The 19,210-nt window shown below is 44.4% G+C and overlaps 1 protein-coding gene across 1 annotated transcript in view; it reads right to left on the bottom strand.

Annotated features, from left to right (window-relative positions):
- Positions 1 to 5,321: 5,321 nt before the first annotated feature.
- The window catches only part of ISY1 (ISY1 splicing factor homolog), a 195,148-nt gene continuing 181,259 nt past the window's right edge, over positions 5,322 to 19,210 (bottom strand). The window contains exons 10-11 of the mRNA XM_069206637.1: positions 18,864 to 18,950; positions 5,322 to 7,657 (exon numbers count right to left, since the gene is read on the bottom strand). Of these exons, the coding sequence (XP_069062738.1) occupies positions 7,550 to 7,657; positions 18,864 to 18,950 (195 nt within the window). The 3' untranslated portion in view covers positions 5,322 to 7,549. The remainder of the gene's footprint in view (positions 7,658 to 18,863; positions 18,951 to 19,210) is intronic.

Consider the following 19,210-nt stretch of genomic DNA (forward strand, 5'->3'; position numbering starts at 1 on the left):
ACTAAGTGTTCTGATAGATGGAGGAGATGACCCAGAATTACCCGCTACACCACATGGACGTGAATGACTCCGGTGTCATTTTGATCTAGCTAACTGTGGTTCCCTCCAGGGCTTGGTGTCCCCCTTCTGTGAGGCATGAGCTGTTGGGAATGGTACCGAGCTGCACTGCCATCCAAGGTGAGACTCAGGAGAGGGCTGAGACAAGCTATGACTTTCCACCCTGTTGAATATTATCTGCCACTGAAGCTTCTTCTGTCATAAGGTAATTACACAAAAGTGTTCACCATGGTTTGGTTGTCCTTATTTCAAGCATGCCCTATGTCCTTCTTTCACAATCTGTAGGTCACTTAGCAGTGTTCCACGTTTTACTGTGCTGCTCCTCATAGGAGTAAGTGCTGCTGTCAGGTGATCACCCCATCTGCACGAGCGGTTACGGCTCCCTCTTCATAGGATACATGGTGGTTGATGGTGGTGGCAGTGTGAGTACAGAATAGGGCCGCAGGTCATTTTCATTTACCCATGTGGAAAAACTATCTATTGCCTACCTTGACAAAAGTCCGTCACAAACATACATAACTGGATTCCCGTGCATATTCTGATGTTTGGCATGTGTGTGTGATGTGTATATGTAATGGGGGTCCACCTGTTAAACCGAGTGAACGGTGGTGTCTGTCAGAATCATTATGTACATAAAAGCACAACTTCGAGCTCTCCTTTAAGTCCTTTGCCCACGGCCCATAGGAAGTTGTGCATGCCCTTCTGCTCAGGACTCCTACTTGTTGCCTAGCAACTGCAACTTTTCTTGACACTTTATGGGCACAGGGGATTTCTTGTGGCTCCTTAGCAAATTCAAGTTCCCAGGCTTGTGCTGGTAAAATGCTTTGGCAGCTAAAGTATTCCAGATCCGGCTTTGGCTGCATGCTCTGACCACCCAAATAGGATAAATAATTCCTCCTCCTGTAGTAAGTGACTACATCGCCTAGACTTCAAGAAGACTGTCCATATGCCCAGTCCACATGTTACTGGCTTATGCAAGCTTCCCTGTTTCTGGAACTGTTTGAATTATCTCTCGACACCTTTCAGTTTGTGAGAGATCAATTTTTAATGCCCCATTCAGACCTTAAGTATAAGACCAGTTCCCAGCTGATATGGGTGAAGCCTTCTGGTCCAGTGGCGGCCTCCAGTCCCATGGGTGCCCACAGGAACCCGGGTTGTGAAACTAAGGGAGAGAGGACATGGTCTTGACATGAGCTGTGACTAAGGTTCCATAAAGCCCAAACAATAGGCCCACATTACTAAAACAGTTTAGGTATTGGAAAAACAAAATCAAACATGGAAATGTGATCTACGCAGTCCTAAAAACAGCCAGCAGGACATTCATTTTAAGGCACGTAAAGAAAGTCGGTGCCCCCAAGGAAAAGTGTTTAGGAAAGACAGCTCATTAATGTGTTTTAGTGCTTTTAAAAACAGTTAAAAAAAATAGGTAGTCGCTATAAAAGGGGGATGCTTTTGCTGTAGAATTTTATCAATAGTTTGCTGATGTGGTTTTACCCCGTTTCTGTAATTTGTTTAATGATATACATTAGCATTGTGTCCTACCTGACACTATGCAGCATGTCGTGGTGACAGAGATTCTTTAACCAGGCATAAATGCTACTTAAATCATTATGCCTATCTCTGGTTTTCTCAACGAAAGGTCATAATGTGCGGCCAGTGTGTCCATACATGAATCCCACAAGTCTCTGTGTTAAGGGACTCAAGCCGAACTGCACAGATTATGCCCAATAAAGCAATTGATCCTGGGCTGGAGATCCTATATAACTAATCTAATTGGTGAATATCCAAAAGTCACTACTCTCATACCCAAACTAGGATGATCCACCTTCTGGGTTCCATTAATGGGTGCAGGGCTATCAGAAGAGCTATGCAGGGGAACGGGTGAAGGCACAGATAAAGCCACTTGCTATCTCATCACAAGGTATTCCCTTGAAGGTGAGTTATGGTTATCTGGCTGCAAAGTCTTGCATTTCCTGTGACAAGTAAGAGTTCACGCTATGGATTATCCAAGTGCTTGACTGAAACCTTCTTTGAGTACTATGTCGTTGACAGTCCATTTAGGTTCTTCTGAAAGAGATCTGCTTAATGCATCTGCTTTAATCTTTCTGACACAAGGGAGCTTAATCATCACCTGCAGGCCTGAGACTAGGAGCCACTGCTAGACTGCTCCAGTTCCATGCAAATAAGGGCTGGATCGCATTCATTTCAATTTGCTGAGGAAGTATGCAAAAATGAAAAATAAGCCTTATGAAAAAATCCAGGTCAGGCAACTGCCAACCAGCGTCATTCTAGCCATTCATTATATAGCAACAAGTAACCCGAAATACCCAAGTCACATTATTATTTAGTACATGGGGATTAATTTGTCTTGCCTGCCCCAGCTCTGTTTTTTAACTTAATGGATACAAGAATAATTTTAGGGCTAGGTTAACCGCCATTAGCCCCAGCAAACTGATGTGACTGCCAGCAAGATGGCTCTGTGAGTTAAATATTTCCTGGAAACATCTGTTGTGGCCTGCAGGTCACAGGTTTTGAATTCAGCAAAGACCAACTCAGCCTTCCATCCATCTAAGGTTGCTAAATTTAGTACTATTCAACTGGGTAGTATTAGCGCCCTGTGGCAAACTGGAGAATAAAGTGTTATATTAAGCATAGAATTATTGTTTTCTCCTTTTTTATCCCGTCCTTTCCATCATTTGCTATTCTGAGATCCGAAATGAGTTTGTACTCTTCTTTATGATCATTTTGTGTAACATGGAAGGTAAAAGTACCTTCCATGTTACAAGACAGAACGCAACTTAACCTGCTGTGGACTGTACCAATGCAAAATGCCCCTTGATCTTGCTCTGTTCCACGCAGACAGGCCTCAGAATCTCAGCATCTGTCTTCTTCTTTCTGACCTAATCAGGAGCATTGACAAAACCTTTTTGCTGGGCACCTCGATTGTGCATCTGATGTAGGAGGATCAACAAACGTGTCTAAAAGGTCACGTTGTGCTCACATCTCCCCCCCCTCAACACATTAGAACATAAAAGTTAAGTAATCACAAATAGGTCACAAACAACAACCATCAAATACATTGCTAATGTGGCCACAGAAGATTGCTGTTTAACATGTAATTTGCTAGGTACATGGTTCTTGCACAGTGTTTGAAGCTGTCCCAGAGTTCACAGTCCAAACACAAGACCTAGTCAAATAGTACACTCTGGCATGTGCACCCTTTCACCTTCAGTATAGGGCTGAACTGAAGGTCTGACCTTGTGCCAACAGACTGAAGCAAACTGCTCAAGGGCATAGTCCAAGTCCAATCTCTGCATCCAGAGCCTGTAGGGTAAATCATGCGGAATAAGCTGGGTTCTAGTTGTAGTACCCCCCAACTTTTGTTTGCACGGTGTCAGTATGTCTTGGACTGTAGTGCACTGTGATCCTGCTAACCAAGGCCCTAGTGCCAGTGCTCTCTAAATTTGGCTTCTGGTAAACATTTTACACTCACAATTGGCATACTGGTGCACCCATGTAAGTCACACAACAATGAATGCACAGTTCCATAAAAAAACAGAATAAGAGTTAGTTCCAGTATGGGAGAGACAAACAGGTCAGATCCTAGGTCAGGAACTGAAGCCCTCACTCACCAAATAGTGACATGCTTCATCTTCGGGCTTTGCTCCTCGTCAGGCCAGCACTGCAATGCCTGACGGGCCCCTCAAGGGGGCTCTTTGCCGTAGATCTTTTGTAAGGATATTAGCCGAAGGGTGAATACAATTATGTGCGATTGGTGAAAAATGCTGTTAAAAATGACTGGAAGACAAAAAACGCAGGAAGAATTTATTAAAAAATATATAAAACAGCCTCTATCATGATTCTGTTCCTGAGTCCCACCGGCCTGGTCCACGGGCCGTGACAGCAGCTGGACAATCCGAGGCTTCCACTCTGCATCCGGGTCCCTGGTGTAGGTACTTCTGTCTTCTGGGTATCCTGGGGTACGGGCACTCTCCAACCTTCCTCTTGTCCATTGGTTTCCTCGGGGTCCACTGGGAGGGGTCCTGAATCCCACGAACTCCAACCACTACTCCCTATATTAGCCTAAGGGATAGCTGGGTGGGTAACTACCTTGCACCTGATCGCTGGGGACACTTACCGTACTTCCCTCTAGTGGTTCCATCTGCCCCCAGCCCCTAGCTAACTACCACACTTACCTTGGTTGGGTTCACTATTTCACATTCCACTTTTTAAGTATATGATTTGGCCTTCCCATTGAGCCCGATGAATTTTTATGCTATTTCTGTTGGATATTCTGTGTACATAGTGTGTGTAGATATCTCCAAAGGGAGATATACCAATGCTAGTCTAGTAGTGGTGCTGTAATAAAGCATCCTCTATTTTTGGTGTTGCAAGTGCTTTACCTTCCTCCTGGATATACTTCAGCTGCTCACCTCAGCTAAGCCTAGAGAGCTTTTGCTATCTGGACATCTATTCACTATCACTAAGGGTTGCCAGGAATCAGTATACACCATAAACAGAGCTAGCCTCCTACATTGTGTATGCATCAGCCATGTATTGCACCCAGACCTCCTCTCACTGACCAAGTATGCACTACCTTTGCTGTGCACATAGGCCACTAGGCATAGTTTCACACACTTGCCATGAACCCTAATCCTCATATACCCTATTTCGTGGGCCATTTGCAGTGGGTATGGACTTTGAGCTTTCTCTATCAATCATCTTGCTTCTGACAAAATTGTGCTGAGTATCAGCACAAGTCTGTTGCAAGCTGGGTCTTAAATCTGACACACCATGCACCCAATCCTTAACCCTCCCATCCTGCCATCGCCCCAACCCTCGAAAACCAATAGGGATACCTGCAATCTTCCGAAGGGAATCCTCACAATTAATCTGAAATGTCTTGAAGCTACACAGAAGCATAGAGGGAGGTCAGTCCAAGAACAAGACCTAGACGCTGCTCAGAAAGATGATATTAAAAATTAGGTCAAGTCAGAATTGCGCGACCAAAATAGCCTACAAATTCTTTGGCCATTGCATGACGTGTTTCATTAAACAGATAATGTACCCTCTGTACTGAAACAGGAACTCTGAATAACTATGTGATTAGTAAGGACCCAACATATCAGCATGTTCACACATTATTTACAATGTATTCCCCCTCTTTGATATAGTACACACAGAATGGCTAACCCCATTCCCCGGGGGCCAAGGATGATTCTGAATATAACCACAAAAAAAAAGATATACCTCCTTTTACAAAATTAAGAAAACAATATGATTTATTAAAAGGATATTCAACCACATGATATCACATGACTCAAAAGCATATATGTACAGTATAAGTCGCTGAAATATTCAGCATCTGACAGTCAATTCCAAGCACGTGAGAACACAAGTGCTTGCGCTGGAATATGTCTAACATTTGAATAACACAGACGGACTATATTCTAATTTGCTTCATTTGCACAGAAAATGTAGGTAAATGTTTTTTTTTCCCAGTTCTTATAGATTTGTCTAACACCATTACTAAAATATCACCAGATGAAACGGTATGTTAAACAGAACTGATAGGGATATTTGTGGGTAAGGCACGAATTAGAAAAGTCACAGTAATCGAGGAAGAGCCCTTATTTACATGACATCTCTGGTCTGCTATCTCAGAACAAAGATAAAATAAGGGATGAGATAAATATTTTTGCATTTAGCGGCTACCAACAACCGGAGGGTGAGGGGGTCTTAACAACTCTCACTGTCTCTAAATAACCTGCTGGGCTTTAAAAGCAACACTGAATAGAAGACTAGCTTAGTTTCAAATAATTGATAAAAAACAAAGAGAAACATACTTATACCAGCCCAATCCTACACAGCAAAAATACAAATTAACCTAGCCATATACTGCCAGGAGGTGAAGGGGTCACTGGCCCTAGAGCCAGGCTGGGACTGTATACACACTTGAAAGTGTGAAGAGAGTGGAGTATCAATAAATGTTTTAGAAAACACTCATGGTTCCGCTTGTGAACACGGTCTACGCAGAACCTCAACTTGTCCTGAAGGATTATCATGCTGATGCAGATTTAGGGAAGTAGTTAACAGGGGATAAATAGCTAGCATTAAACCTTGTTGAAAGCAGACGCCTAGCCCTTTTAATAGTACACGATTCCACAAAGGATAAGTGCTTTAGGGAAGCCAAGATAGTGACTTAGCAAAAGAAGCTTAGCATTCTGCCTTCATTTTTGACACTGAACTAAAAACCAAGGTGACATGCTGATGATCACTTTTAGTACCAAAGGTTCCAGAAAAGTTAACAAGTTCTCTCCTCCTCTCCTGATGCCAAACATAGGTCTAAATCTCAATATCCATAATGAAAAGAATTTAACCTCAATGGAGAGGAAGCAGAAATATGTCTACCTGGCACACAGTTTCTGGGCAACACTTCCAATTAAACCTGATCTTGGATAAGGTAGTTTAGTATTGTAGTTCACGTACTCTTCCTAAAAGGAAAGTATTGCATTCAGATTAAGAGAAATGCCACAATTTGTGAGCCACAATGACAGTGGGCAAGACTGTGGGGGCATGGCAAGTACGCTGCTGGGTGGGCAAATTTATCTAAGTTTTTAAAATGTATTTTTCTTCTCTTGACACCCTGGTGCCATACGATAAAAGGTCTTTAGGAGGTTGGGAGCCCGAGGCCGCTCATATTTTTTGTTTTATCGCTTATGTTAACTTAGAATGACAAGTACAGCCTCTCACTCAGTATGTTCCACACTTTTTAAAGTTCTTTTCCTCCTTACTGGAAGCTCAGGCAAACAAAGGAGCTGAAGCACAGGAAGATAAAACTATTTGTTTACGATCACACAATTTCATCGAGTGGGGAAGTTCAGATTAAAAATTGGTGTCTCCTAGCTGCATATTCAACAACTTATCAAGCATACAGATAGCGCTTGACCACATGGGAAAAGAAACTGGGCTACCATTTACCCCTCGTTTGGTTGTTCTAAAGAAGCAAAAGCCAAAAGAAAAACATACAATACTTTATCCTGAATTTAGACTCAATGACACAATCAGTTTCAGCCAAAAAATGCAAGCTTAGTCACATCTTTTCTGAAAAGAAACACTAGTGTAAACACGTCATCTAAGAGTGTGCAAATTGTGGAAAGTAGTATCAATAGTGGAATGAGTGGAAAATAAAAGAGTACCAACATGGTGCTTCATCACTGTAAAACCACCAAGATCATAACATAGAGCCTGAGTTTAGAGTTTTCCAGACAGAGTTAATCCATCAGAATACCTCCACCCGCAGAACCTGTGGACAACTCTCTAGGTTGACAGACACTGCTCACTGTCATGGCCACTGGAGACAGATTTAATAAAGGCTCTTTCACACGTGATGTATTTACGGCCAGAAGCTCCTTTGGTGGTGGTGTTTCTCCTTGTCATGTAAAAAAAAAAAAAAAAAAAACCATTTTGGTTTCTAAATTTTTAGGGACTGTTACAATCCAAGCAAACGTTTCGCTTCTTCGCTTTGTGCCATAAGAGCTTCACTGGCATACTTCTGTAAAAGCTCCATTTTCTTCCTCCTTATCAGAGCTTCTTCGATCTGTGGGAACAAAAAGTGAAAAGTGTTGAGCTATTATCACAAATCCCTACAGGTCAGTACTCCAGGAATTTCCCAAATAATCCATTAGCATTAGAAAAACCGAGTGAACAAGTATGGGTTGAAAAAAACTTAGTGCCCACTCTATGTAAAAAGTAGAATGATTAAAATATTTCTCATAATCCTCCTCATCATATCAGATCTTGGAAGAATCATCCATAACCAAAAACAAACACAATGACTAAACTAATACCAGTCACCTGCAATATTATATGAAATGGCAATGGCAAGAATACTGATGAACAGACAGGAGAGGACGCTAGAGATTATCAAGCAGTAGCTTCCTTCTCAAAAGTTATTTAGGGCCAGATGTACCAAAGGATTTTACCCATTCTGTGTCTATGGGAAAAAGCTTTCGTACATATGGCCCTTAGTGTGCTAAATTAAGATCGCCATCTTTCACACATTGTTTTTCTCCAGGGAAGCCACTGGTGACCTCATAATACTTCTGGATAAAACCCAACAACTTGGAGGTGTTGCCAGGCAAGAAGGGCAATCACACATGAGCTGAGCAGAGCTCCTTCCCCCGTGAAGTAATACTGAATCATCCTACCTGAAACGGCCTGTGTAACATCCAAATTTAACACTTCTGACCTGTACGGTCACCCGGGCCTGCTGGAGGAGAGTGAGAGAAGGTGAAGTTGCCTGGGAACAGCAGGGCAGTGATCCCTGCCCTTAGGTCGCTGGAGCTGTGTGGAGCCGAACATTTGAGAGAAGGAGCAGCGGTGAAGATGGATCATGTCTGTTGTGGGCTTCCGCGATCCTTGGAGGAGAGTAGGGGTGTAGGCCTGTTCTGTCTGGCCCATCATACTCTGAAGCCAGAGGCAGCATACCCAGAGCCCGGCGGTCTGCGGGGGTCATCTTGGATCAGGCTCCACACCGGGCCATGAACTGTGGGATAGCCAGCAGTTGAGGCGGACCCAGGGCTTTGTGTGACTTCCTCCCTGTGAGAGTGTAAGACTCTGCCATGCTGGTGGGGGCTCATCTCCGCCCTTAGGACTGAACTTGTGCTGCCCCATCTGCTGGTCTACCTGCACAACATGGGTCCCAGGGGCCTACAGGAGATGCTTGGTCCCCTAGGAGAGGATGGCTCACAGTGTTGGGCCCTTGCCTGAAGCCCAAAACCAGAGGGCTGGGGTGAAGAGCCCCCAACTTTGGAAGGTGAACGTTGGAGGTGCATTGGGGCCTTGTAACCTCTGACTGGGATACTGTTGTTTGGGACAATGATTGCTGAAGGAAGCGTGGTTGGCTATCCTGCGGAAACTCTGTAACAAGGAGGGCAGCTCACGTGAGGGAGTGGTATCTAGGGTGAAGTACTATGGACCTGTCTGGCCAATGGCGAAGGATAGAAAAACAAGGGCAACCCAGGAAAACACGACTACGCAGTATATGCAGAGCTCCTCCCAGTGTACCCTGCATCACATGGGTGTTAAGATGGCTAGTGGCACAGGGTACTCCCCGTAAGAGGCCAAAATGACTGTAATGAACTGATGGCAACAGTAAAGGGGGGCTTGGACAGTTCTGGAGGGGAAGATTAACTTGATCTCAATTAAAGTCAACCTTTTGCATGCAGACTTGCATAAAGAGGACGATATGGTGAAATCGGCAGAACACTCTATAGGGTCACTGCACAAGGTGTCAAAACACTTGAAGATCAGATGTCCAAGATGATGGCAACAACAGGAACACTTAAGGATAGAGTGGAAGATGCCGAGGGGTGGTCCCACACAATAATCTCTGATTCTTGAGCTTCTCAGAGTGGATGGAGAAGGTGGCACCGGAGAGCTTCCTGGAACACTGGATTCGACAGACCCTCCAGCTGCTGGGATTGGGGAGGTCATAGGGCACTGATGGTGAGGCCACCTCTGACTGCGCCCCTCCCAGAACATTGAAAGCCAGGATTTCCAACTACAGAGACTGTGGCGTTATCCTCTCAGCAGCATAGGTGGATGGAAACATACTATGAAATCCACAAAACTGTAATTTATCCTGAGCACATCAGGAGAGTTAAGGCATGGAGAAGGCATTCCTCGATGTGAAACAGAAACTTAAAGAGCACTGAATCTCCAGTACATGTTGCTGTCCCTTGTGAGATTAAAAGTAGTGGCACAAGGAAAAATGCATTTCTTCGAGTGCCCAGAAGAGGTGTGGTCCTGGCTGGAACTCTGAGATCAAGATCCGCCCTCAGGGATTGGGGTGCGTCAGACCCGCTCCACTTGGGATAAACGGGGCATTAATCTATGCAATGTACTGGCACTCTCGGAGCCTTGTGACAAAAGGAACCGGCAGATCCCTTGAGTGATGGTGCCGAATAGTACACTGGAGGTGGAGGTTTCTGGGGGGACGTGAAACCGATAATGAATCTGAGAGCCAGGCAGAGAAGACTCCGACAGATTCCAATGGGTAAATTATGAGTTGACCAAGGGGAGGGGGGCATGCTTATGGTAGTTCATTGAGAGATGATCTGGCTAATCCTAAAGACAAGGGTAACGAGGTAGCTAGAGGGATTCAAAGGATGGCTATGAAGGGAGATGTAACTTTTTATGATAATATGAAGTACAAACTAAAGGGATGGTCAGAGTTGCTGAGGTGGGCCTTTTCTGCGATGCCTTGACCACTTCTGATTTAGATTCTCTCCCGCATATTTGATTCAGGAGTAGCTGGAGGTTATTGATGTTATGGGGATTGTGCCTTGATTGGGGAGAGTGCCAGGGGGTGGTTCCAAAGTGAGCAGATACCCTTTAAAAAGGATTTTCTTGTGTTTGCCTTGGGGGGAGGGGGCGACTGGGCATTGCAGGAAGAGATTTGGGGCAGTTTTCAGGTTGTTATGATGTGAAGTTGGCTCAGTGTTAGAATGCCCCTCAAGGCTACAGGGGGTTGCAAGGATTCCGGGGCTGGGAATCTTCTGACTGCAGATAAGTATATTTTCCACCCTGGAATGTCCGGACTTGGGAACCTATGTGAAGAGACACAGGGTGCCCACATTTCTATGCAGGCATAAACATGTATAGAGAGACACCTGAAAGACACTGAGGCACATAAGCTCAAAAAGAAATGGAGCGGTCAACTGTATTTATCCACGTACTCAACTGGCTGGGGGGGGGGGGGTCTTTTTTTGGGTTGTCCCGGTGGACATACTGCAGGCCCCCTGCAGGGGATGCTAGATAGATGGGAGCTCAGTATCAATAATCTATATGCTCCAAATATAGATGATGGTGACTTTTACTTTAAGATTCATGACCTGTTCTCGGAATGTACTGGCACTCTGGTGCTCTGAGTGGGGGATTTTAATTGCTTCTTGGGCTGTGCCCTTGACAGGCATCCCCTGAGACAGGACATAAAACCTCACATGGTGGACATGTTACTGCAGGTGATGCACAATAAAGGCAGTGTCGATGTTTGGCAACATCTTCACAGGGAGTTCTCGTTCCATTCCATGACCCATAATACGTTCAACCGACTAGACCGGGGTCTGGGATATTTTGACCTGGTTGAGGGAGGCTCGTTATTTGGCAGAGTACCTATTGGATAATTCCCTTCTAAAGTGGAACTGGATTGCTAAATGGGATATGGGGTGTGGGTGTGGCAGAGGGTAGTGACTTCAGCCTGGAAGATCCCTCCAAGGCTGGGCTAGGAGTGTCGAGAAGATCTTGGCCTTCAGATGGTGTTCTGTTTGGAAACTAACTCGGGCACGTCCTCCATCAGAGGAAACTATTGGGAAGCTCTGAAAGTAATGGCTCAAGGAGTGAACATAGGGAAGGTCTATGGGGTAAAAAAACAATTACAGACAGACCTCAGTGCACAGGACACCCGCTTGGCACACCTACAATGTATAGAGGTGAGAGGAAATTGGGCCGCTATTAATCTTACGCTCCTAGGCCGCTAAATTGAGGCTTATCGGAGTGACGCAACCATGACCTTGGAGGATATTACATCTTTTCTGGCCAAAATAGGGCTCCCTCTGCTCCTAGAGGAGGTTAGGGAGCAGTTGGAGGCAGATATTACTCTAAAGGAGAAATCATCAGGTGCATTGTCCAAGAATAGGGACCTGGGAAGGGATGGCTTCCCAGCAGAGTTGTAGCAATCATTTTAAGCCCTCTTAATGGAGAAACTGTTGGAGGTCTTTGTGGAAGGAAAGACACATAGCAAGCTGCTGTCTTCATTGAGGAAAGGCCGGATACACATGATGCAGAAGTCAGGGTGAGGAGGGAAACACAGCGCAAGTCCCATCCTATAGACCCTTAAGTAGGATTTACGTGAATGTCAAAGTCCTTTGCAAGATCCTGAAGGTCAGACTGAAACGAGTGGTTGGTATTTTAGTCCATGAGGATCAGTGTTAGTTTATACCCAGCTGTGGCACAGCTAGCAATCTGAGGCGACTGGCGCATGTCTTGTGCATGGAAGGAATGAGGACCTGGTACTGGCAGCGTTTGAGAACACTAAGGTCTTTGACACACTGTAATGGCCTTACTTGATGGGGATATTGCAACAGATGTGATTCAGATGGAACTTTTGGGCCTGGGTTGAACTACTAAATACGAACCCCGGGCCAGGGTGCAAAATGGCAGAGTGGTGTCTGAGACATTTAACATACAGTGTAGCACTCTCCAGGATTGCATGTTCTCACTGCTCCTGTTTGCACTGGCAGTGAAGCCTCTGGCCATGGTGGATTTAGGTCTCTGGCTGGGGGACACCACACATGTACTCTCATATGTCGACAAAGCCTTATTTTACTTGTAGAGACAGAGAGAATTGGTGCACAGAGCAATGGCACATCTGGTGTTATTTGGTAAGGTGGCAGAACTGTGGCCCAATTGTGGCAAGAGTATTCTGTTCATATGGTCACACAGGGACCTTCTACCAGATCTGGGTATACAATGGGAAATGGACAAAGTTAGATACCTTGGTATAATGGTGTGAATGACACCTGAGAAACAGCATGTGCACAATATTGAGAAGGTGGTTCAGGGGCCCCGAAGACCTATTAATTTCTGGACCAACTTGCCCTTGTCCATCATGAGTAGAGTGGTTGTCGCCAAGATGGTCTTTCTTCCCAGATGTCTCTATGTCTTACAAAATTACTCTGTCCCCCATAACACGAGAGACGTTCAAGTGCTTAAATAGCCTATTGGTAGGGTTGTCAGGGGGAACAAGAGACTGCTAGGACACTTTTAAATTGGATCAGGAGGATGAGGGGTTGGATTACCGGACGCAGAGTTATATTAGTACACAGCGCATATTCAATATGCAGCAAAGTAGGTGAATGCCTAAGATAACAGCGAAAAGCACTTGTTTTGAGGAACATATGGGGGTACGTCTCTGCTGAAATAACTAACGAGGGGCATAGAATTAAGAGTTTTTCTACCTGGTGCGCCACAAAGTGCAGGTCTTGGAATGAATAATTTCCAGAATGTTTTGTAGCCCATCTTTTTCTGATGATCTGGACATTTGGTCATTAAAGCCCTTCAGAGACATGAGTTCTGTTATGTCCATCTCTAAATGGCAGGGAGCGATTTCTCAATTATCAGGAAGCTCAGGAGGCTTTCACCTTAGGCCAGAGCCCGTATCTACAATATGCAAAAATCGCACAAACTGCAAGGGAATTTTGGAATGTCTTTCTGAAGGCACCTCAGTGATCTGAGACTCTGCAGGTGATCCTGAATACGTGCGAGGGGGTGAAATCAAAGTGCTTATATCAGACCGTGAACGGTGGCGGCGACAGAAAAGCCAGGGGGGAGGAACTGGGGGAGCGCCTTATGAATAAGGAATGGAAACAGTCCTGTGCACTAATTAAGGGATCTCTGAGAACACTCAGTTTAAATTAATTCCTTTTAATTTTATTCATGGCACATATTTAAAGCCCCATAGAATATGTGGGGGCCGCTTGACTGCACGCCCCCAATGTGGACAGGGGGTGGGGGTGCTATATTTATTTTTACACATGGCGTGGCACTGTGCTGAGATACATGCATATTGCCTGGAAGTGATGGAGCCGATCACAGGGTTGTCACTGGCTTCTCATTCCAAGCTGTGCCTACTGGGTATCGTAGAACATCCAAAGAAAGGTAAAATGCAGTATAAAGTTCGCCATCAAGCACTTCTCCTGGCAAAGAGGCAGGCAGCAATTGTTTGGTTGGGCATACAGAGGCCATTGCTGGCCAGCTTGGTGAAGGACACTGTGGAATGGACATTAGCAGAGGAGGCACACATTAGGCTATCCCCCAGAGATGACCAAGTAAATGAGGATCTAGAAGTACGAGGGAGTGATAATGAGCACCTTTGAGGAGGCAACAAAGCAGGATGAGGATCAAAGGTTGACCACAGCTGCACGGGGAGAGGAAGGGGGTGTTCCTTCATTTTCCAGGGGTGTACCCAGACTGGAGCATTAGGTTAGTCAGCCGCAGGCGGTCCTTGCAGGCAGAAACATGGACCAAGGAGAGAATGTGATATAAAAGTCATGGTAGTTGGGTGTGGAGGGAAAATGTTAAGGTATGGGCGTTAGAAGTGTCAAACACTGATGGGCCGAGTTGAAAACTTAATTCTAATGTAATCCTGTATCTGGCAAATAACAGTCACAATCCGTCGTTGTGTGTTCATAAAATTATGTAAAAGCATAATGAAAATTTTAAAAAACTCAAACCAATCCTAAGGTCTTATTAGGGATTTGCTTTGCTTAAGGAAACATTGAGTCCTATTCAATTTAATATTATGAATTATTTATAAGGTCAAGCAAGAGTTACTGGGCCCTACTATGGTGGTTGGTACCTTAACTCCTAATGTCCTGGTGCCTAACTTCCTATGAGCTATAAGCAACTAGGTCAGGTACCCCGTCAGCACTTGACTTTCAGTGGTAGCGCATATTGAGTAGTACATGGGTTCTCTAGGAGGAGGTAGGTGTAAGGCGGCACGGGCTCACAACACAAAAGACATCCATCAACCCCAATAAATGGTTATCCAGACAAATTCTTGGTTTTCTGTAAAAGAGCTATTTTCTGTTAAAACAAAGTACAATACAACACACTGAAAACAATATACACAGCAAACTTGATATAAGTCTCCTAGGGTTACTCGGTTCAGCTTCCCACTCCCACTCCCACACTGATGTTTTTTCCACTTTCATGTGTGGCGGTTTCCAAGCTAGGCCTTGCTAACGCGTTCAATCCTCAGATGTTCTACGATGGCTCAGTTTCAAAGATCCCAGAGTCCTCATGATGGAGTGCATCAATCGAGGCAATTTCCCCAGTTCTGGTGGCCAAAATGTCAATCTTACCCGCTCTTGTGGAACAGTGTTTCAGTGTCACTGGTCAACAGCTCAGCTGTGCTAGACAGCAGGAAGCTGCAGTTGTAGCAGCCACCGTCCTCAGCACTCCTACAATGTGGTAAGTCTCTGTTGGGATCCAGAGCCACGTCTCCAATGCTCCCGGACAGTGGTGTTGAAGTTATTGCTCTCACTGTCCATGAGTCATGGGCCTGCGGTGTCTTATCAACCGCACTTTGATATAGGGTGACGTCCCTTTTCCCTTCTTCATTACCCCTTCATCTTGACATGCAGGTAGGGTCGCAGCAGCACACACAGGGCAATAGCTCTCTCTCTTTACTGTGCCCCCCCCCCCTATATAGGGCTTGCGGCGGTACAAATATGGTAGCTGCCATCTTCGATCATGGTGCTGTACTGGGAGACGGCCCACCTTCTCTCACAGTGCAGATCTTCACCTGGCAGGGGGTCGAGGACTTTGGAACATGGCCGACAGCCAGATCAGTGATGTGCTCCTGACAGACCAGGATCTCACATTTCACTCACAGGATCTATGCAGCGGGATCCCTACTGGACCTCGCTCCCTCCAAGCAATCTCTTACACCTTACAGGACCCACTGGTCTTGGGTTATGGTAAAGCTGTTGCTCCAGGTAAGTGTTCCTGGATCCTCATGAGTGATGTCTCCTCACCTGTCATGGAGACTGGAAGACCCATGGTCCCCAAGCCTGGTCATACCGGGCAGGATTCGTGCTCAGATTGTCCATGCTGATGCACAGCTTCAGTTTGAAAATTGAGGCATCTCAAGCGCCCCTTATTATAATCCATTTTCAGAAACAAATGCTTCCCTGTCCCGTCTTTGAAGTTTATGTTCTTGGGGCTGCTAACTTTGAAGTGACCACTCCTTTGTTGTGCTCTTCCTCAAGAGAACAGTCTATGAGAGCAGGACAGTCTTGAATCTTGATACTGCCAAACGCAGTCCAAGGGAGTGACTAGAGGTTTGCACCTGGATGTCAGGTTCAGTGATACATGCATCAAAAGGCTACCAAAGAGTCTCAGTGCTCCACTTTGTGAGTTTCGTACCAGCCCCATGTCTACCTCAGTTGTGTCCAGGCCCCTTTGACAAATGAACCACATTTCAGAATCAATAAGCCCCTATCGATGTGCCACATATAGCCTGGGGTTCTTCCTTCCTCCAATGTGTGCCTCACCCAGCTCTCAGGAATGCAGCAATCCACAAATCGTTGTGTGAAGCCTCTACCTCTCCATGCTCCTCCAACAAGCCCTGGGTTTCCCAAGATGTAACTTAGTGTTTTCCATGTGTTGAGTCCATCACAAGCGCGCACACACACACTTCTGTGCACACATACGTAGGTGTGCAGTCTCCAATGTACTAAGCCTTCACAAGGGCATCCATACATCCCAGCTCGCTCATGCAAACACGTGGTACCAGCTCACACACCTGCACCTTATTCCGTGTATATGTAGCCGCTTGTGCTATTTCCTAAAGTTCTGTACATTGTGAAAAGCACACATGTATCCCAACTTACACACACAACCATGCACAATATTTCCTGATGTACAGTATCTTTATGCAGGCACACATGTATCTCAGCGTCTACATGCAACTACACATGCTATTTCCTGATGCATTTTAACTTCTCAAAGGCACACGTATTCCAGTGCGCACAAGCAACCATATACTCTATTTCCTGATGCACTGTACCTTCTTACAGACACATACACATCCCAGCGTAGCACACAATCCATTGTAGGCCAAGTGTGAGTTTAGTGCACAAAAGTTGTATTTTACTAGAGTGGGCCAGGAGACGCCACTCCAGTGATACAGATAACAAAAAGACCTTTTCATTCTACTGGTAACTAAAATTTTAATACACTGTATGTTACTGGCAGCAACTGCGGCACTCAGGCAGGGGTACATGTTGATTACCGTGTGTGGGACTTTTTAGTCCCAACAATACCAAACGTGCTGTCTTGAGTCCTCATTAAACCAATGCAAATAAAAGGTAGTTTTAACAGTTCCATTTAGATTAGGCACCCTGTGTTGAGTCTGAATGGCCTTGATTAACTATAGTGTAAATGCATGCATGATAGGTTAATATTCAGAGAAGCCCAGTTAAACAGGAGAATGTACAATACCATCTGCCCGAGTTTAAAAAATAAAAATAAAAAATAAAGACATCAGATGCCTCAATCCTTTAACATTCTCTTTCGAACAAGCATTTTGCAGTATCAGTTGGTCCTGTCTAGTTGGTGTTAATGGTAATAGGATAACTATTTTCATCTTTAACATTATTTACAACATTGCTTTTGGTGTGTGTGTTACAATTTGCATAGCTGTTCTGGCTGACTGCATAGGGCCTCTCATTTAACACCATGGAAGGGGGCCTGGCTATCCCCCAGTAGAGGTGGTAAACACTTAGGATGCATGTATCCTCGCAGTCCTGGATACTTGCTTTGCCTTTGGGATCAGTTTCTGAAGCCAACATGAAAGCTTCCAGTTCATTTTGCATGGTAGGTTTTGAAGCATTTTTTGTAGATGCTCATCTGTAAGGCACAAACCTACTGAGCTACCAATGGGAAACAAGGGATATGGGCAGATATAGCACTTGATCCTTTTATAATAGTATGTCTGGCACCTTTTTGGAACGAGGAACACATTCTATAATTAAAAAAAGACATTGGAAGGACTTACCAAGGTTACAAAGAATTGAAATCTCCAGCTGTAGGATAGCATTGTAATGTAGCCCCCCAAAGTATTCTAAACGTACTGCCTTACCACAGCCCTATAAAATTATTATGTTGTTATGTCCACATGCAAAAGCCATTGAGTCCTTCATTTTGAGATATGCTTCATTTTAACTGCCATATTTTACCTAAATGAAAATAAATACCCATTCTTGTTAGATCTGGCTTGACCACACAGCTGTCACCAGAACTCATGATATCAGCAGAAAAAGAGCTTCAAGAAATACTATTGAGAGAGAGGCTTTGGCTCCACTTACATATTGATATAACTATGTCATTTGATTTGCCAGGTGTCGTCTGTTTCGGAAGAGTTCTTGCACTGCATGATATGCCTCGTTGCAAAGCTTATGATCAAAACAGTAGGTCATAGCTGGTTATGACAAGCTAATGCTGTGATATGTCAAATGCCACAGATTTGATCTGTTTGTTATGAAAAGTTACAGCTAAGGCAGTAGGCTTAGCATATTTATTGGGAAAAGCATACAGCCCTTTATGGGTGGATGGCTATTACATACACTATTAAAGCCTTGGAACAGATATTTTGTTACATTGTATCTTAAAGACTAGTAGTGGTCACAAAATGTGGTGTACTCTCCACTCTGACACTGTGAGAATACTTGTTAGGCCTTCTTATGTAGGCCTATTTATTGTTTTGCCAGCTGTAGCTTTGAAATTATTTGTAATTTGTTTACTGTATGTCTGATGGTTGGCTTGAGAAAAATCTTATGCTGAATACTGCAAGTGTAAGTTGGTTGTACTGTCAAGCCAATGATAAAGGCAATGGGCCCAACTGGCTCATTGTGAAAAATTCTATTAGATGTCCTAGGTTTTATCAGTTTATTATAATAAGTTATGACAATGGGAGTGCTGCGGACCTATTCACAGTGAAGAGCAAATGTTATACCAATAAACCTTTAAGAGTGGATTATTTTTTTACTGTGATAAAGTCTGCACATTGATATTGTGTCACACTGGATCTCACAGATTCTTTTGGTGTAGGCATTCCTCCTCTGACAGGTCGTTTGCTTTTGAGAATCAGGCCCATCGCTTGTTTAAGCATTAATATCACCAGAAAGCACGTATTTAGATGCATCAGTGTATACAAGTTTATTCTTCTCATGGCTCACCTCTTGTTGAGAAGGCACTGGAACATGAGCGATGAATTTCTGCTGGCCTTCCTCCCCGTCCTTCTCTTCACCACTTTCATTATCAGACTGCAGAAACACAGACCGCAATTAATTTTACTACTGCAGAAAAGCTGCCAAGGATGGAGGTACAAACGAGCCCACTGCAATCCTAACAACTCAAACACAACACAGTATTGACCACAGTGCGCATAGCAGCATTCTTTTATGAAATGTTTGAAACAGATCTAAAACAGCAAACTATTTTTGCCAGCACCTCTATTTTAGAGAAAGACAAAAAACGCACTGTAATACCTTAACTTGGAAACAACTTTAAAAAAACATAATTA

The sequence above is a fragment of the Pleurodeles waltl genome, chromosome 9, assembly GCF_031143425.1.
Source record: "Pleurodeles waltl isolate 20211129_DDA chromosome 9, aPleWal1.hap1.20221129, whole genome shotgun sequence".
Lineage (NCBI taxonomy): Eukaryota > Metazoa > Chordata > Amphibia > Caudata > Salamandridae > Pleurodeles > Pleurodeles waltl.